The 13,735-nt window shown below is 33.6% G+C and overlaps 1 protein-coding gene across 4 annotated transcripts in view; it reads left to right on the forward strand.

Annotated features, from left to right (window-relative positions):
* The window catches only part of LOC135141794 (furin-like protease 1), a 109,934-nt gene that overhangs the window by 4,159 nt on the left and 92,040 nt on the right, over positions 1-13,735 (forward strand). Inside the window, exons 1-2 of one of the 4 annotated variants that reach the window (XM_064073240.1) lie at positions 9,093-9,384; positions 10,055-10,324. In XM_064073240.1, the coding sequence (XP_063929310.1) occupies positions 10,172-10,324 (153 nt within the window). In that variant the 5' untranslated portion in view covers positions 9,093-9,384; positions 10,055-10,171. Of the gene's footprint in view, positions 1-9,092; positions 9,385-10,054; positions 10,325-13,735 lie in introns of those variants that run through there. The other 3 variants (XM_064073243.1, XM_064073244.1, XM_064073241.1) reach the window with 3 other exon arrangements.

Genomic DNA, 13,735 nt, shown 5'->3' on the forward strand with positions numbered 1-13,735 from the left:
AGTTTAGACGGCGAAAATAACATTTGTGTCGTATTCTAACCGAACGTGATGACATTTAACTTTAAACATTAATAATTCAAATGTTTTCTATTATTGTTCTAATTACAAATTTAACAAGCAAATTTAATTCGATATCGACGGAAGTTCCAAGTAAGCTCATATTTTTGTAACAGATCCGATAATCAACGTAAAAAGTTGGCATACATTGTTGGATTTTAATGATGTTGCGCTCATTTTGTGGGTATTATGTAATGTGAAGAATTCGTTTTGTAACTTTTTTATATACATAAATCTGGGTATTTTGATCTTTACGGCAAATAAAGATGACTGACAACTCACCCTCTTCACGTTTCACAACGTGTAGAATACGAAAATGTCGCACTAAAATTTTTCTGTTACAAAATTTAAATACAAAAACGTATGAATAAAGCAAATTCTTGACCGAATTGAAACAATTTATACAGGGCGTTTCAGTGAAAAGCAACTACCTTAAATAAGTCTGCTCTTTTCTTTTGAGAAAAATCTAAAAATAAGCCAATTTTAATTTTAGGACTTGACCTTGTCACTCTTTACGCATGTCGTATAAAACTTGCTGCGCCTGAGGTTGAATAAACCACCCTTATTTTATTTTAATACAAACGGGTTATCCTAAAAAAATAAACTTAGCATAATCAAAATTTACGATTTATCTAAGGAACTACGTAATGGAGTGCTTTAAAAATGTTAGGAAAACACTGATTTAGTGGCGATAAAATACTAAGATTTTTTTATTTATTCACGTTCTCTTGGAAACTGATTTCACATTAAAATGTTCGTGAGTAATTTAAGCTTCACCGAAAAATTAATAATTGGTAAAGGAAGGTATTACGAACAAGTGGGTTTTTCTTATCTTTCCGTATAGATTTATCTAAGATATGTTGCCAAAAATGACTGCTGCAAGTCGAAATCGATTAAAATTTTTTACGTAATTTTCAAAGTTGGTTGAATACAGACGAGTTTTCAAAAATGAGGATGAGTTTTAAAAATTTGAGCTTTTGAAAAAATGTACGAAAAGTCTGCAAAAAAATCAGGGATGTTGATATCGACGAGCCAATTTGAAAAATATTGATTGTTGATAGTCCTAGTTCAAGATTTTTGAAATATTCGAATTTTTACTTCCCGAACGTAAGCAAAGGAAGTATTGTAATCGAGTCCGTCGGTCGACTCTCTACTTTTATATTTTCTCGACCTTTCTGACCCCTAGAAGACGAAGAAATAGATCTCCCGTTTCCGTCTGTCTGCCCGTCTGTCCATCTGTCTGCCGTCCCAGATTTTTATTAGACAGATAAAACCCTAACTAAATTTGTCTAATCATCCCCACCACTAATGTGATGAAGTCACTCCAAAATTGTACATAGGAAATGGGCTTTAAAATGTATAAAATAACATAGTCCTACACATGTAGTTTATGACTCCGAATCGAATTTTTACCCGAAACGTACAGATTTTTGGAAAAAAAATCAAAATTTTGAAACAACATTTTGCAATTTAATTTGGAATCTGCAAAACCGAATGCTTTGAAATCTTGCACATGGTTTACAGTTATAAATGAGAATGATATATTTTTAATCAAAATATATTTACTTATTTCCTCCAAAAAATTGATGATGTCAACTCAAAAGTTTGCCGGAAAAATCCTATCTAAAATGTAGAAAATATGATGAGTCTGTACTTGTAATTTATCACTCCATTCATATTTTTTTGATTTGCATATACAGGGTGACTCAAAAAAATTAATGAATGCGTGAATTTATTTTACTGATTTAAACAGAAACTACAAAACCGAATGCTTTAAAATCTTAGAGATGGTATGGTAAATTTTGGATCAAAATGTATTTGCTCATCCCCCCTGAAAATTCGATGATGCCGCCCCAAAATTTTGCTGAAAAAATCCTATCTTAAATGTACAAAGTATGGTGAGTGAATACTTTTGATCTAACACTGCATTAATATTGTTTAGATTTATTTATACGGGGTGTCTGAAAAAAATAATGACTGAGTCAATTTATGTTATTGATTAATTCAAGAATTGCAAACCTGAATATATATTTTGAAATCTTGACGTTGTGAAGTTATTGTAAGCAGTTTTAATCAAGATGTATCCATTTATCCGGTCTAGGACAATTCGGCGCGGCCGACTTGGCGCGGCCAACTTGGCGCGGCCGACTTGGCGCGAGACATTTTGGCGCAGGGACACTTTGGCGCAGGGACACTTTGGCGCAAGCCATCTTGGCGCGAGCCATCTTGGCGCGAATGAACTTGCACCAAGAAAAATGGATATAAATATGCGAAAATTGCACCCGTTGTTAGCATAACCCAATTTTTATAGTCTCCAACGCGGTGAGGGGTAATGTCGACTTTTTAATGGACACACGGGCGCTTCGCGCCCTGCACCCCATTATAAACATACTCCTAAACGTGGAACTTCTTGCTCCGTGGATCATTTAGTTATTGGAATTTGTGCGAATGAAAATGTGTATTTGGTTGCCTACACTTAGCATAAATAACAGGGTGCCAACCAAAGTACGAACAATAAATATATTTTATAATATATACCGACGTACTCGCGCCAAGATGGCTCGCGCCAAGATGGCTTGCGCCAAAGTGTCCCTGCGCCAAGTTGGCTTTGCGCCAAAATGGCTCGCGCCAAGTCGGCCGCGCCAAATTGGCCGCGCCAAGTCGGCCGCGCCAAATAGTCCCATTCCGCCATTTATCAACCCTAAAAATTTGATTACGTTATATCAAAATTTTTCCGAATAAATTCTTTCGAAAATGTGCAAAATATGATTAGACTATACTTGTAACTTATCGTTGCATTCATATTTTTTAGATTTGCTTATACAGGGTGACCAAACAAAATTTATGAATCAGTCAATTTATTAAAGAAGGTGAAACCAGAAGCGAGGGAAGTTCTGTCGAAATAACTTTCAACCATTTTTTTTAATTGGTGATTATGGAAAGGTGGTTGGAATTTGCGAAGAAACGTTGCCGAAAATGGCTTGCAAGTCTAAAACAACAAAAAAATGTTTCTCATTATTTTTCAAAAGTACTCGGAAAAAAGTAAAAGATTTCAAAATTTATTTAAAAATTCAGCTTCTTCTCTATTTTGAGATATAAATATCGAAGAGCTAATTCGAAAAATATTGCCTGTTGATGGTCGTGGACTAAGGTTTTAGAAATTTTCGGAATTTTCAAAATATTCCAAAAATTGCTATAACTCATTTTGATAATAATGGAAAAGTGGTTACAATTTTCGAAGAAACATTGCGGAAAGTGTTTTTTAGTAATTTTCGAAAGTGATTTGAAAATGATCAAAAATTTCCAAAAAGTCTTTTGAAAATTTGACCTTTTGTCAAAGTTGCCTAAAAATCCACAGAAAATTATATATAGTTATCGAGGCTGATTCCAAAAATTATGCCTGTTGATGGTCCCAGCCCAAGATTTTCGAAATTTTTGTGTTTTTTAAAATCTCCCAGAAAAAATATTTTTAGGTAGTTTTTAAAAGTAGTCGGAAAAAGATCGAACATTTTATAAGAGAGGTTTTTGCAAAGTTGTCAAGAAAATACTCAGATAAATCTAGGTTATAGTTGTCGACGACCTGATTTGAAAAATATTGCCTGTTGAAATTTTCAAAATTTTAAAATATTCCAAAATGGCCATAATTTATTCTAGTAATTCTGGAAAAGTGGTTGGAATTTTGAAAGACATATTGCCGAAAATGACTAAAATCAACAAAAAAATGTCTGGGCAATTTTCAAAATTACAGAAGGGGGAGTTATTGAAAATTTGAGTTTTTGCAAATTTGCTAAACAATACACAAAAAACTCCGAGATATAAATCTGGATCAGCTAAATCGAAAAACTGCCTGCCAAACCACACCAAGCTTTTCGAAATTTTCGTAATTTTGCAAGTCTAAATTAACAAAAAAATGTTTTTCACTACCTTTTAAAAGTGTTCGGAAAAAGGTCAAACTTTTCGAAAGTGGAAAATTTTGAAAATATGGGCTTTTTGAAAAATTGCTACAAAATACACAAAAAATTGTAAAATAAAAATCTGGACGAGGTAATTCGAAAAACATAACCTAACTTAACATAAGGTCAATGATACGGAAATTTTCGATTTCAAAATGAAATTTTTGAATATCCAAAAAATTACCAAAGACCACCATCTTAGCGATTTTGGAAAAGTAGTTGGAATTTTTGAAGAAATCTTGCCGAAAAGGATTTCTGTAAGTCGAAATCAACAAATTAATCTCTGCGTAATTTTCGCAAGTAGTCGCAAAAAGCTCAAAAATTCTAAGCTTTTGACAAACGCCCAAAAATCTACAAAAAAGCTGGGATATACATATCGACGAGCTGATTAGAAAAACATATTCTGTTCATAGAACCAGACCAAAATTTTCAAAATTGTCAATTTGAAAATAACATTTTTAAAATTATTCCAAAAATGCCACATTTCATCTTAGCAAAGTGGGAAAAGTGGCTGAAATTTTTGGAGAAATTTTGTCGAAAATTTGAACTTTTGGCAAAACTGCTTAAATATACATAAAAATTCTGAGATATATGTATCGACTAGCTGATTCGAAAAACATTGCTTGCTAATGATTTCACACTAAGATTTTCAAAATTTTCGAAATATTCAAAATTCTTAAAATATCCAAAAATGACCATAAAGCATTTTGGTAATTCTGCAAGTCGAATCCAACAAAATAATGTTTTTCGGTAACTTTCAAAAGTGGAAAGGATAAAAATTTCAAAATTGAGAGGTACTGAAAATTAAATTTTTTTGTAAACTTGCCAAAATATACCAAAAAAATGGGATATAAATCTCAACGAGCTAATTCGAAAAACAGCCTGACCTGACCTGATCCTGACCAAGATTTTCAAAATGTTTTCAAAATCAAATTTTTCAAATAAATATTCTAAAATTGGCCTTAATTTCTTTTATTCTAGATAAATGGTTGAAATCTCCGAAATAATGAATCCGAAAATAACTTCTGCAAGTCGCAATCAATTAAGAATGAATAATTTTCGAAAGTACTTACAATACTACAAATCCAGCTTTTTCGAAAAATTATAAAATTTGATTATGCGAATTTTATTTTTTTATGAGAACCCTTATATATGTAACGTTAAAGTAAATGTAAAGAAGCGTGCTGGGCGTAAGTTGTAAATGAGTTTTCCCTTAACAAAATTTTATGATGACGTCATCAACATTTTTGCAAAAACATGTATATCACTTTGGATAGATGCAGTGTAATACTAATGATAACAGTATTGCACGCCCATATTTTCGGGAAAACGGAGTGAGCCGTTCCTGATTTAATCAATAAGATAAATTGACTCATTCATTAATTTTTTTGAGACACCCTGTCTAAGAAATTTAAAAACTTTTAATGCAATGATAAATCACGAGTATAGACTCATCATATTTTGCAGATTTTGGATAGGATTTATTCGGAAAAATTTTGAGATGACGTCATTAATTTTTGGGAAGGGATAAACAAATAAATTTTGCTTATTTACAATATTTCAGAGCAATCGGTTTTGCAGTTTCAAAGTTGTATTGCAAAATATTGTTATTCAGTTTTGAATCTTTTCCAAAAATTTTGGATGCCTAGGATGAAAATTTGACACGGATTCACACAGCACAAATGTAGGAGTATTTTATTTTAAAAAATTTAAGAAAACTTTTTATTACAAATTTTGGAAATGACGTCATCCCATTGGTGGTGGGGATGATTAGCCAAATTTTAGTTAGCGTTTAACCATCTACTTGATATTCCTAATATACATACAAAATTTGACAACAATCGGTCCAGTAGTTTTTGAAATTACTTGTCTAATAAAAATGGATACAGACGACAGACAGACAGACGGAAACGGAAGACCACTTTTTTCGTACTCTAGAGGTCATGACACGTCGAGAAAATATGAAAGTGACAATTCTGCCGATGGCCTCGATTACTGTACTTCCTTAGCTTACGCTCAATAAGTAAAAAGGTAAAATTTCAGAAGCTATTGAAAATTTGAGTTTTTTGCAAACTTGCCAAACTATACTCAAAATATTCTGGGATAGTGATTCTAAGACAGTGGCTAGAAATTTTCGAAGAAATGTCGCCGAAAATGACTTTTGTAAGCCGAAATTAACAAAGAAATGTTTTTCACTACTTTTCAAGTGATTGAAAAAAAGTAAAAAATTTCGAAAGTGGGAAATTTTGAAAATATGGGCTTTTTAAAAAATTGCTAAAAAATACACAAAAAATTGTGGGATAAAAATCTGGACGAGCTAATTCAAAAAACATAACCTGGTGATGGACATAGGACAAGGATATGGAAATTTTCGGTTTCAAAATCAAATTTTTAAATATCCCAAAAATTCCCATCTTAGCGATTCTGGAAAAGTGGTTGGAATTTTCGAAGAAACCTTGCCGAAAATGGTTTCTGTTAACAGTCAAAGTTAACAAAAAATGCCTTTTGATAATTTTTAAAAATGCTTGTAAAATGGTCGAAACTGTCATTAAAAAATTTAGCTTTTGGCAGAGATACCAAAAGTTCACAACAAATTCTGGGATATAAATCTCGACGAGCCAAGTGAAAAACATAGTCGGTTAATGGACTTAGACCAAGATTTTGGAAATTTTCTGCTTCAGAATCAATTTTTTAAACTATCCCAAAAATTGCTACATTCTATCTTGGCGATTCTGGGAAAATGGTTGGAATTTTCGAATAAATCTTGACGAAAATGATTTCTGCAAGTCGAAATCAACCAGTAAATCTCCGTACTTCGAAAAAGGTCAAAAATTTTAATGGAAAATTGAACCAGATCAAAATTTTCGCAATTCTCAGTTTCAAAATGGAATTTTTAAAATCAAAACGGGAAAAGTGGTTAGAATTATGACGAAAATGATTTTTGCACTTCGAAATCAGCGAAAAATATCTCGGTAATTTTGAAATGTGCTCGGAACATTGAAAAATTGAGCTTTTGGAAAAACTGCTGAAACATCCATTAAAAAATCTGAGATATAGGTATAGCTGATTCGAAAAATATTACTCAGTAAGACTTTCGAAATTTTCAGAATTTTTAAAGTATCCAAAAATGACCATAAATCATTTTGGTATTTCTGCAAGTCGGAATCAACAAAAACATGATTTTCGATAACTTTCAAAAGGAAAAAGATAAAAATTTCAAAATTGAGAGGTAATGAAAATTCAAGTTTTTTGAAAAATTTGCAAAATACACTAAAAAAAAATGAAATATGAATCAACGAGCTAATTCGCAAAACATAGGCTGTTAATAGACTTTGACCAAGATTTTGGAAATTTTTGGTTTCAAAATCAAATTTTTAAAATAAAAATCCCATTGGCCATAATTTCTTTTATTCTAGATAAATGGTTGAAATGTCCGAAAAAAATACCCGGAAAAAGGTCGAAAATTTTATTGAAAAATTGAGCTTTCGACAAAGATGTCCAAAAATTCACGAAAAATTCTAAAATATAAATGTCAGCGAGTTATTTCGAAAACGTAGCCTGTTGGTAGACCTGTACCAAAATTTTCGAAATTCTCGTTTCCAGAACGGAATTTTAAAAATACCCCAAAAATTGCCATATTTATTCTTCGCGGTCTAGAAAATGGTTGAAATTTTCAAAGAAATGAAACCGAAAATAACCTTTGCAAGTCGAAATCAACAAATAATCTCTTTAAGTTGTTTTCGAAACTACTTGGAAAAGATTAAAAATTTCACTAAAAAATTGAGTTTTTGGAAAGCTTGCCTAAAAGTCCACAAAAAAATTCGGGGAATACCTAAATATTGACGAGCTAATTCAAAAAACAGCCCTGATGCAGCCACAACAAGATTTTCGAAAATTTCGACTTAAAATAATTTTTTTTAAATTTCTTGGCAATTAGAGAAAAGCGGTTGAATTTTCGAACAAATGAAACCGAAAATAACTCCTGGATGCCAAAATCTATATAAAAATCTAATTTTTGAGGATGCTCGAAAAATGAGCGAAAAGTTCATAAGGGCGATGTATTTAAAATTTATTTAAAAAATTGAGGTTTTTTAAAGGTGGCCTAAAGATTCACAAAAAAATGTGGGATGTAAATATCGACCAGATTTAAATTTTTGATATATTCTGTTCGATAATCTTTTTTTTAATCTTAGAAAGTCGAAAATGGTGGAAAAAAATTTGGAAATTTTTGTGTTCAAAATTAAATATTTAATATATCCCAAAAATGCCCAAAATTCGTCTTGGAGAGTCTGGAAAAATGTTTAAATTTTAATGAAGCTGAAAACAACTTGTGCAAATGGTTCTGCTGGACAATAAAGAGCTGTTAATTAATACTATAATTATTAGAAATTTCTTTTACAAGAAAACTTTATGAAAAAATACGCCCAAGCATGCGCTGATATTGGTCACACACAGTCATTAAAGGCGCTTTGTTTTATTTGGAGCACCTTACTTACTTACTTACTTACTTACTTTATTATGCTAAAGAGAGAAGGTGCGAGAGAGACGGATAGTTTATTAAATCTCAATGGCGCAAATTTTGCTTGATCGTTTAAATGAAGTATTCTCAGTAATTAACGTAAATTTTTTCCGTCCTTATCAGTGGGAGTGGAAGTTCGCGTAGGAGATGTTAATTTTGATTAAAAATTCGGAATACCGTGCACGGGTTAATTCGGCGTTGTGTAGATTTTGCGAAGTAATTCGGCGATTGTAAATCGTCCGTGATGTACCGAATCCCAGTCTTCAAAGAAAGCAGAGCAACGTCAGTAGATGTACCAAGTAAAAATCCCATTATCGAAAGTTCCGCGAAGTTCGAGGAGTAAACGGGTTATTTCGTTTTCTTATCAATCTCATGTTTATAAATTCGTCGAGTCTTTAAAAAATGAAGTGAACGTAATCAGAGAATGACTAACAATTTCACGTCTTAAAATTAATGATAAAGTTGATGTTGGTGTTTATCTTGCGAAGTTTGCATCCGCGGCTGCTGATTACTTATTTAAGTTTAATTGCAAATATCTGTCGAGCCCTACGGCTTAGTTAAAAATTATTTATCGGTTTGTTATCCCTAAACGAACGGGACTTCATTTCTGGATTCCAATACTGCGATCATCAACATGTAAAAGCTTATTTTCGTGGGTTCTTCGTGCGCTGGCGCTAGTCGTTCCTCGTTCGGCAAACAAGCAGTGTGAGGCCAGTAACTCTTAGCAGACTCAGTGGGTATAGAGGTGCGGTAGTTTGTGGCCGCGGTTTAGTGACATGGGATCGCACATGTGATTAACCGAGTGCTTCTGATTTTACAGTAACATTTTAACATGACTTATGTGATAATCAACCAGTATGTAATTGTCATCTTACGCAAAATATACGAATATTTCTTACATAACACGTTTTCTTCATTATTTACTGCGATTAAGTCACACAAATCCGGACAGCTATGACTTAAGTCACTTCGGCTTAACTCCAAAACTATCTTTACTACGTTGTTCTTGATATTAATATCTCGTGTGGGCCATCGTTAATTCTGTTTGTTGTCGTTTGTACGATAAACAGGAAATACACTTCTGCAATCGGTTGGATCTTCGCGAAGTGTGCTTGCAGTAAATTACGACCTCCGATACAAAGTGAGGAAATAGTTGCATTCATAAATTTACAACACTTAAATAAATGTCAAAGCCAGAATCTCTAATAATTGCTTTCTACCTGTCTCGGAAACATAATAGGTTCCAGGTATCCGCTTGGTTACTTCAGGTATTTGTCCCTGCACCATCATGCACAGTCCCATTCTTCGTTCATCAATGAATCAAAACGCACCGGCTACCTAAATGTCAACAAAACTGTCAGCTGTTCCGATTCGTGTTACTTGCCGCTCAGCAAAAATCGCTTTTTGCCCAGATTTAGTAACGAGTAGAAAGCGCTCGCTAAATTAAACTCCACCGTTAAATTAATATTGCGCCGAATGTCCTATCTCTAAAAACCGACTTGCATAATTTTCTTTTTTGTTTCAGATTTCAACGAATTTTCTTACTTTCAATTTTACACAAACTCTTGAGGTAGTTTACAAGTGGTTGTGGCAAAACGACGAACATTAGCACGACGATCGAGTTATAAGTGTCCGACGGATAATGCATTTATTTGTGTGTTGTATATATGTTTGTGTCATTGTTGTGAGTATATCCGAAGCGCACTACACCCAACAATGGGCCGTCCACATCGAAGGTGGGCCCCAGGTAGCTGACGAGGTCGCCCGAGATCATGGCTTCGAGAACCAAGGCCAGGTAAGAAAGGAAGTTTCTACTTTACACTCATTTCTGCGGCATTTCGGCTCGATATCACCAACAGTGCCGAAGCCGATTTCGCCCTATGTACTTAAAACTGACCACATGACGTGAATCACGCAAGCGCGACTGACTTAAGTCACGTATCCAAATATGCGCCCGTTTTTCAAAACACATTACCATTTTCGACGTTCTACTCGACTTGCTGTTATTTACATAGCGGACTTTTTCTTGAACCTTGGAAAGAATCCGCTTTTTATCGCCAGATTTAATTGGGCGGAAATTGTAAAAATTAGCGCGAGGCAGAGCCGCATTAGGCACCTGTAGTGGAAATGATAAGAGGAGACTCCTTCATGCGCTAACGGTTATTTCACAATTTCATTTTAAATATGCTTCGTAAACTACCACATACAATGTTGCAGCCTTAATTCGTCGAGACCTTCGTCGACGAAATCGCAATCATTCCATTTTTATCACAATTAACTAAAAATGTCAAAACGGTGCCATCAATCCGACCCTGACTTTACAAATATTACTTTCCCTACTATTATAATGTGTACAATAGATAACTCAAACTAAATTTCATTTTTATTCAAAATAAAGAAGTATTGTAATGACTCCTAGAGTAGGAAAAATTGGTTTCCCGTTTCCGTCTGTCTCTCTGTGTCGACTTTTATCAGAGATAATCTGTGTAAATTTTACAAAACAACATACCGCTGTACTTGTGGTTTATGAATCCACCTTGTAGGCATCCATGTTACCCCAAAGAATCAAAATTATATAATAGTCAGTTCGTTGGTCATAAAACTGTATACAAGTGCAAAATATTAAAATAATCGGTTTGGTAGTTTATAACGTTAATTGTAAAATTGTATAGCACAATTTTGCTTTTTTCCGAAAAACTTGACGATGCATGACACTAAAACACAGGCATTTACACACTTTCTCGTAATAAATCTAAAATTTCATAACAATTATTACTTTAAATTGCTTGTCTAATAAAATCACCCGGAGACAAAACAAACGGAAACGGAGGTCCTACCTTTCCATACAGAATTCGTCAAACGGACTCTTCCAATACTTCCTTAGCTTACACCGGGGACTAAAAATAGAGAAAAGAACCAAAAAAATTAATTTCGTGTGATAATAAAGCCCAAAATTGTAATTTTTTGCAAAAAATCCCCCTAGGGTGTGACATTTTTTGCCGATATAAATATCCCGGTTTCAAATTTTAGAAACCGCTGGAACACGGAACGAATTACATCTTGCGTTCCTCCCTTGTTTCATCACGTTATATACAGTGGAACATACTCTGCCTTCGGCGAATTTTTAATTTTCAAATTAATTGTTTCCGTTTTTAATAATTGTGTTCTAAATAGGGGCAAATTTGGTTCGCAAAATATTGACATTTGACGTAATAATGTTGACATTTGAACAAAGCAATTTCCAATTATGCCTACTACGACATTTAAAAGTTAATTTTACAGTCACTATGCATTTACCTAAAAAAAAATTGTGTTTTTTAATTAACGTAAAAATTCCAGTGGTTCCAAAACGACTGAACATTGTAAATGCGATGTCACTTTTATTTTAAAATTAACTTGTCGTTAAACTTGGCTTCTACAAGTTACGAAAAACGCATTTTGAGCGTTAGCGGAAGCCGGTAATTCGTGACGCGTATAAAATGCGTAGATGGAGCACAAACGAGTAATTTCGAATTTGTTTTGTCTTTGATTACACCGAAACACATGGCGTATACACGCAGCAGCGATCTAATTATATCTTTGGTAAAAAGTGAAACCATTAAATTTTCACGGTGCCAGTCCGCCTCTGTCTCAGATTGAGTGAGTTTAGTAGTTGACGTTACAGTACAGTGTTACGTCTCCGTTTTATGACAAGGAGTGATCACGTTATTAGATTTTATTAAGCCAATAAATTTTTCGTTCTTTACATTTTCGGGGAGCTGATTAATACGTTTAAAATAAATTGAGGCGGCGTGTTTGTTTAACTTTGTAATAAGCGCTCGTGAGTAAATGACAATAAAAGGCGATACTTAGTTATAGTGAATGTTTATAAATGAAATTGAATGTTTCCCTCGGGCGGCATATTTCCTCAAGTAGAAACTCTACTTCTTTAAATTTTGTGCATTAATTTTCTGCTCTATTTATCCTCAAGTTCATCCTTGCTCGAGATGTATTTGTAAACATTGCGTTATCCATATTAAAAAGGAAAACCGTTTCCGATGGATTAAAGATTCGTTAAGTTATTTACGCCGACACGGAATCGGTCATGTATGACTGTATACACATTATACACTTTTTTCTATAAACAAATAATTTTCAGTACCGACAAACATCGTTTAGTTTAAAATTACAATAATTACATCATCAGTTTTGTGGAGGAATAAATAAATGTAGTTTAAGCGTTGATAAATCCTTATTGACAAAATTCTTCACTCGTTTGAAATTTCAAAGTAATCGGTTCGTTTATCACGGAGATTATCTGTCAAATAAAATCGTCAACAGACGGCCTACGGACGTCGGACGGAAACGGGAAACTGGTATTTTTGTACTCTACGATCCGTAAAAACGTCATGAAAATATGAAATTGAGGATTGGTGAAACCGACCCTTTTCCAATGCTTGTGGGTTGTCGTTCGGGAAGTAAAAAGGAAAACTGTTTCCGATGGATTAGCTATTTTTGTCGTATCTATCACAAACGGGGAGAAAAATGTCCTGTCTTTAGCACCGTGTCTCGGTACATAATGATAGATGAAACAAAAACCTCCCCATTGTAATATAATTTGCATTAGTTTCTGGTTGCTGTCATTCACACGTGATCCTGGACTATAAAAACATGTACAACTTTCAATACCCGTGTTGAAACGTAATGAAGCGTGTTTTTATTCAATTTTGGCTTTCAGCGCGATGATGAAAGATGGAAAATGATTTTCGAACAGCATTTGCCTTTAATTACCGTGATTTGATCAGGATAACAAAACTTCCTATTTTCAATTCCATTAACTGCATTGCGTTCGGTTAGTGTCTGTTTATTTTTAATTTGAAACGTTGAGGGAGCGTTAAATTATAAATAAAACTCTAAATGACAAAAATAGGTGTTTGAAATCCAGTCTAGATCCACTGTTTAGAGATAATTTTTCCTTTAGGGAGTCGTAAAAGTTCGTAATAATAACTTAAAATAAACCATGGGCGAGCACAACGGCTGCTTGAAAATTTTTCCACGTCAGTTACATACCTGACGTAAATTTAGCCGCATTATTGCCACTTAACCCAAAATACTGATTTACCTGAGCACGTTCGGATCTTATTTTGCAAAAAGAACAATCCCACTTTAATTGCTCGACGCGATTTAAAACCGCGGCTCTCAGTCGCAACTTTTGCATAATATTCAT

Source organism: Zophobas morio, unplaced genomic scaffold (assembly GCF_036711695.1).
Source record: "Zophobas morio isolate AGI-343-1 ecotype UQ-CSIRO unplaced genomic scaffold, CSIRO_AGI_Zmor_V1 ptg000044l, whole genome shotgun sequence".
Classification (NCBI taxonomy): domain Eukaryota; kingdom Metazoa; phylum Arthropoda; class Insecta; order Coleoptera; family Tenebrionidae; genus Zophobas; species Zophobas morio.